Source organism: Trichechus manatus, unplaced genomic scaffold (genome assembly GCF_000243295.1).
Source record: "Trichechus manatus latirostris isolate Lorelei unplaced genomic scaffold, TriManLat1.0 scaffold00011, whole genome shotgun sequence".
Classification (NCBI taxonomy): domain Eukaryota; kingdom Metazoa; phylum Chordata; class Mammalia; order Sirenia; family Trichechidae; genus Trichechus; species Trichechus manatus.
The window spans coordinates 32,360,759-32,366,950 of NW_004443947.1; the positions used below are offsets into that span (position 1 = coordinate 32,360,759).

The window sequence follows — 6,192 nt, forward strand, 5'->3', positions numbered from 1 at the left end:
TACACACATTTTTTGGGGGACATAATTCAATCCATGACAGCGGGACTGGTAAATGGGAGAATGTTTTGCCTAGATGCATTCATATTCCTTAAAGGCTCTGCTAGCCAAACAAAATGCATCCGCTGGCCAGATCCAGCTGCCCAGGAGTGTGAGATCCTTGGTATACATAACCTCAGGGGCCCTTTCTGCTCTGAACGGTGCAGGGCTCATCTTGAGACTCCACACCTGCCTTATGTTCAGGTTTCTCCTTCTCCTCCTGTCTTCCTACACGGTGATGTTTCTGCAGGTTCTGCCTCTGGAGAACAATATGAAGGACGCCCGCCGCTTCCCGGCCATCCTGTCTTTGGGAATGTTCATCATCACTACCCTGTATGTCGTCATCGGGGCTCTGGGGTACCTGAAGTTTGGAGACGACATCAAGGCCAGCATAACCCTCAACCTGCCCAACTGCTGGTACCTACACAGGCTCTCAGGCAGAGGGATGCTGGGCTCGGTGGGGACGTGTATTATAGTTTGTGGGGCCCTGGTGGAGCAGTGGTTAAGCATTTGGCTGCTAAGCAAAAAATGAGAATTTCAAACAATGGGTGGGATTTGGACAGATGGAAATAGAGTAGCGAGGGCATTCCAGGCAGCAGTACAAGTGTGAGCAAAAAACACAGAAATGTGCCATTTGGCCTTTTTAAGGAATGGCCTAACACCCCCTTCCTGCCCCCCTCCCCAGCTTTATTAAACACAGAAGATGCATTCACCTCATTAATAAACTAAAGCGGACAACTCTTATCTGGATAGGTCAAAAAGGGCTTTGATAAAACTCAACGACCCCCAAAACCTCACACTCTCACCGCCCCTAGCTAGAGGCCTATAAGCAACCCTTTCTCTCTCCTTTTACCCCCATCTCCCCACATACCCTATTTATAGATGGTCTCTTCTCCCAAAGGATTTGGAATTCTTCAGTTCTCTCTCTCAACCAGCTGGAAGCATTTGTTGAGGCCCTGTTATATGCCAAGAGCTTTGGGGATCCAAAGAATTCTTAAGCACTGACAGAGAGTCTTACAGACCCAGGATTTTGGCCTTAGCCACTCATCACCTATGTCTCCCTGGGCAAGGCACCCGACCTGAGCCTCTCTTTCCTAAAGTAAAAAATTGAACATCAACTGATAGTGGTTTTTGAAGGTGCTATGCGTAGCCATTCATGGCGACCCCACGTGTTACAGAGTAGAACTGCTCCACAGGGTTTTCTTGGCTGTAATCTTTAGGGAAGCAGATCATCAGGCCTTTCTTCTGCAGAGCAGCTGGGTGGGTTCTAACTGCCAACCTTTAGGTTAGTAGTACAGTGAGTGGTCAAGTACAAACCGTTTGCACCACCCAGGTACCTATGGGTACATATGGGGGTCACCATGAGTCTGAATTAACTCGAAGGCAATGGGTTTGTTCTTTGTGGTTTTGGCTTTTATGCATATTCACGCCCTAGATTCTTTATTTAGAGATGACCCTTTCAACTGTTTCCATTTAAATCCACAATTCTTCACTCTATTCTCACTGCATGCATTGGTGTGACTCCCTCTTGACTCTTAGGAGGTCACTTACCATCATTTTCAGATAGAATAAGAGAGGCACAAGGGATTGTCCCAAGATCACAGGTCAGTGTCCCAAAGAGGCCCAGCATCAGAGCACAGTAGCCTAAGAAAGCATTGCTCTGCTTTGTCCTGCAGGTTGTACCAGTCGGTCAAGCTCCTCTATATCGTTGGCATCCTGTGCACCTACTCCCTGCAGTTCTACGTCCCTGCAGAAATCATCATCCCTTTCATCCTCTCCCGAGTACCAAAGCGCCAGGCACAGGTTCTGGACTTATCCATCCGCCTCACCATGGTCTGCCTAACATGTGAGTAGACGGCAGAGCACAATGTTTTGGTTGCTCTTCTCCTGGGAGCCATTAGGAATCAAGCAGGTGGTAGAAGATAGTCATGAGAACCAGCATTTAGTGAGTACTTACTACATTTCAGGCACTGTGTTAAGGCTTCACAGGAATAACACGTAGAAACCTCAGGGACAAGCCCATTCTTTGACAGATTAGACAGATTTATCAGTGCTCAGCCTGAAGGAGTGGCATGGTTGATAGAATCATAATTATAATGACAAGAACTAGCATTTATTGAATACCAACTGTATGCCAGGCACTGTGCTAAGCTCTTTCTAACACGTGTTTATAGTATTTTATTCAGTTCTCACAGGAATTCTTATGACATAGGGCTATTATAAACCTTACTTTACAAATATGAGGCATTGGTGATTCAGTGGTAGAATTGTTGCCTTCCATGTGGGAGACCCAAGTTCAAGTCCCAGCCAGTGCATCTCATGCACAGCCACCACCCGTCTTTCAGCGGAGACTTGTGTGTTGCTATGATGCTGAACAGGTTTCAGCAGAGCTCCCACACTAAGACCGACTAGGCAGAAAGGCCTGGTGATCTACTTCCGAAAATCAGCCAATGAAAACCCTAGGATCACAGCAGTCCAATCCACAACTGATCCTGGGGATGGCACAGGACCAGGCAGAGTTTTGTTCCATTGTGCATGGGTCACCATGAGTCTGGGGCTGATTTGACAACAGATAACAACCTTACAATGAGGAAACTGAAGCAGGGAACGATTAAGTAATTGGTCAGGAAACGCTGGAGGTGGGATCTGAACCCAAGCCATCTAACTCCAGAGCCAGCACCCTTCACTTCCGGAACAGAGGTTGAAACTGGGTGGTCAGTGAGTCTGATCTGGCAACAGATGTGTTTTACTTGACCCTTACAAAATTTTATAAATCTGGCTCAACATTAAAAATGTGGTGATCTCACATACAAATCCAGATTTTAAATGTTTCTTGGGGAAAAAAATAAAAGGATTTGGTGAGCCTGGGGCCACCTTCCCCAATGTCAACAATCAGCTGGAGCTACTTGCCCTCTGTGCTCACCTTTGACCTCAGCTGGCCCCTCTCATCCCACTCACAACACTCTAGGTTCCGGGCCCCATGGATGGAAGCACCTCTGTCTGCAGATATACTAGCAGAGGCCAAAGGAGATGATAAAAATTCCTGCATTGAGTATGCAGTGGCCCAGCTGTCCCTAAGACTCTTATTTAATTTTATTTTTTTATATTGGTGAAAGAATACACAGCCAAAGTTACACCATTTCTACATGTACAATTTAATGGCATTGGTTACATTCTTCAAGTTGTACTACCATTCTTACTATCCTTTTCCAAATTATTCCACCACTGTTATATTAAATTCACCGCCCCCTAAGCTTCCCATCCAACCTTTCAAGTTGCCGTTGTCAATTTGATCTCATATAGATAAGTCTTTACAAGAGCACAATGCTCTGAACAGATGTACTTTACTAATTAAGATAAGCTATTTTTTGGTTCAAAGAAGAGTTCATGGGATAGTTTTGGTTTAAAGTTTGAAGATTATCTCAGTGCAATAGTTTCAGGGGTTCACCCAGCCTTAATGGCTCCAGAAAGTCTGGAGTACATTGAGAATTTGAAATTTTTTCCTGTAGTTTCCCTCTTTTGACCAGGATTCTTCTACAGAATCTTTGATCAAAAAGCTCAGTAATGGACCCCGAGAGTATGGCCCCCAGACACCCTTTTAGCTCAGTGATGAAGTTATCTCTGAGGTTCACCGTTCAGCCTGGGAATGGACAGCCCCATGAAACCAAATGAGACTAATGAGGTACAGTAGTCCAGAGACAAGGGCCAGAAGGCAGAAGGGGACAAGGAAGCTGGTGATAGGGAACCCAAGGTTGGGTAAGGATATTGTTGATGTGTTGTGAGATTGTTAACCACTGTCATAGGGCAACATTTGTAGTAACTGTTAAATGAGAAACTATTTTGTTCTGTAAGCCTTCATCTTAAGTGAGAATAACAGCACAATTGGAAGAGCGTAGTCAATGTCACTGAACTGTGCATGTAGAAATTTTTGAAATGGTGTATCATTGGCTATGTGTATTTTCACCAAAAAAAAAAGGTTGAGAAGTTAGAGGGTTGACATGTTGTGGGGTTGTTAACCAATGTCATAAAACAATATGTGTACTACTGTTTCATGAGAAACTATTTGCTCTGTAAGCCTTTACCTGAAGTACAATAAAATAAATAAATAAATAAAAAGTTCAGTAATGGTCTCACGGCAAAAGAGGCTGTTGTTCATGGAGGCAGCCAGACACACATTTGATTTCCTCCTCCAATTCCAGACTCTCCTTCTCCTCTGTTGCTTCGGGTGAATGGAGAACAATTTCCGTCCCATGAATGGCCACAAGACCCCAGTCACTATGCAATGAACGAGGAGGTAGAACAGAAGCACTGAGAAACAATATTAGGCCAATTGATTGTGATGTCCCTCAGAACCATGACCCTAAACCTCCAGACCAAGAAAACAAATCCCATGTGGTGTTTGTCCTAAGGCTCTTTATAACTGTGATTCTAAGACTCTCCCTCAGAGAAATTTTTGATTCTTGCTATATTAGACCAGCCCATAGCATTCACTAGACATTGAATTTCTTCTTTTAGAGTGGTTAGTTCCCAATTTGCCTTGGGAGAGTCCAGAGAGATCAAGAAATTTTCCCAAAAGCATGATGATAACAATTCCTTAATATATAATACCATGCATTGTCTCAATCAGTATATATGAGTAAATAAATTGAAGTAACAATAAAGATGACTTTTATGAATGTTTTACATCAATTATCTAGTTTAATACTTAAATGTCATATTTGATATGATTCATAATCCCTAAAAGGATAAATATCATTTATCACTATTTTTCAGGGGAGGAAACAAGCAAAGACAGGGGTTGAGACTTGTCCTGGGCGAAGAAGTCAGAATCCTGACTTCTAGAACCTGTTTTCTCTATATCAAACTCCTCCTTAAAATGAGGCCCAGTGGAGGCTTCTGGGATTTCCTGATGACCAGAAAAATCCTCCATTAAAATAAAAATGTAATAGCCAGGCCAATAAAACATACTTCTAAAAATATATAATTTTAACTTCTCTTTTTCATCTTAGTTTTATTACTACTTAGAAATGACTTCAAAATCTCTAGCATTTAGCTTTTAGTATTTCTTTGTAAAGTGGTTTCTGACATAAATTAAACCCTGCAGAAGACACTCCTTTAAAGAGACCCTGTGATCTTGTTTCAGCTTGATGACCCCTTTGTGCTACAAATAATTTCACAATCTAATTGTTTGCAGGTAAGATGTTCTTGTACTCATGTAAATTAGTCATTAAAATTTTAGCTCTATGAAGGCAGGGTTTTTTTTTTTTTTTTTTGTCTGTTTTGTACATTGATGTATCCTAAATACCTTAAAGAGTTCCCAGCACTCACTAGCCATCAGAGAGATGCAAATCAAAACCATAATGAAATTCCGTAAGAAAACTACTGGGACTAATAGAAAGATTCAGCAGAGTACCAGGGTACAAGATCAACATACAAAAATCAGTTGGATTCCTATACACCAACAAAGAGAACTTTGAAAAGGAAATCAGGAAAACTATGCCACTTATAATAGCCCCTAAAAAGATGAAATACTTAGGGATAACTCTAACCAGGGAAATAAAAGGCCTATGCAAAGAAAACTACAAAACACTACTGCAAGAAACCAAAAGAGACCTACATAAATGGAAAAACATATCACGCTCATGGATAGGAAGACTCAATACTGTGAAAATGTCAATTCTACCCAAAACAATCTACAAATATAATACAATCCTGATCCAAATACCAACAGCATTTTTAAATGAAATGGAAAACCTAACCACCAGCTTTATATAGAAAGGAAAGAGTCCCTGGATAAGCAAAGCATTATTGAAGAAGAGCAACATAGTAAGAGGCCTCACACCATCTGATCTCACAACCTACTGTATAGCCATGGTATGCAAAACAACCTGTTACAGGTACCGTGATAGACACATAGACCAATGGAACAGAATTGAGAACCCAGACCTAAATCCATCCATCTATGGTCAGTTGATCTTTGACAAAGGAATGAATTCCATTAAGTGGGGAAAAGACAGTCTTTTTAACAAGTAGTGCTAGCAAAACTGGATGTACATCTGTAGAAATTTTGCTGAGGATCATTCAAAAGCAGTTGCAGCAGTATATCAACAAGGAACTGCCAGAAATTCAGGCCGGATTCAGAAGAGGATGTGGAAT

General features: G+C 42.0%; 1 protein-coding gene across 1 annotated transcript in view; it reads left to right on the forward strand.

Moving 5' to 3' along the window:
- Nucleotides 1–6,192, forward strand: part of SLC36A2 (solute carrier family 36 member 2) — a 59,171-nt gene that overhangs the window by 46,681 nt on the left and 6,298 nt on the right. Inside the window, exons 8-9 of the mRNA XM_004371324.2 lie at nt 287–453; nt 1,713–1,882. Of these exons, the coding sequence (XP_004371381.1) occupies nt 287–453; nt 1,713–1,882 (337 nt within the window). The remainder of the gene's footprint in view (nt 1–286; nt 454–1,712; nt 1,883–6,192) is intronic.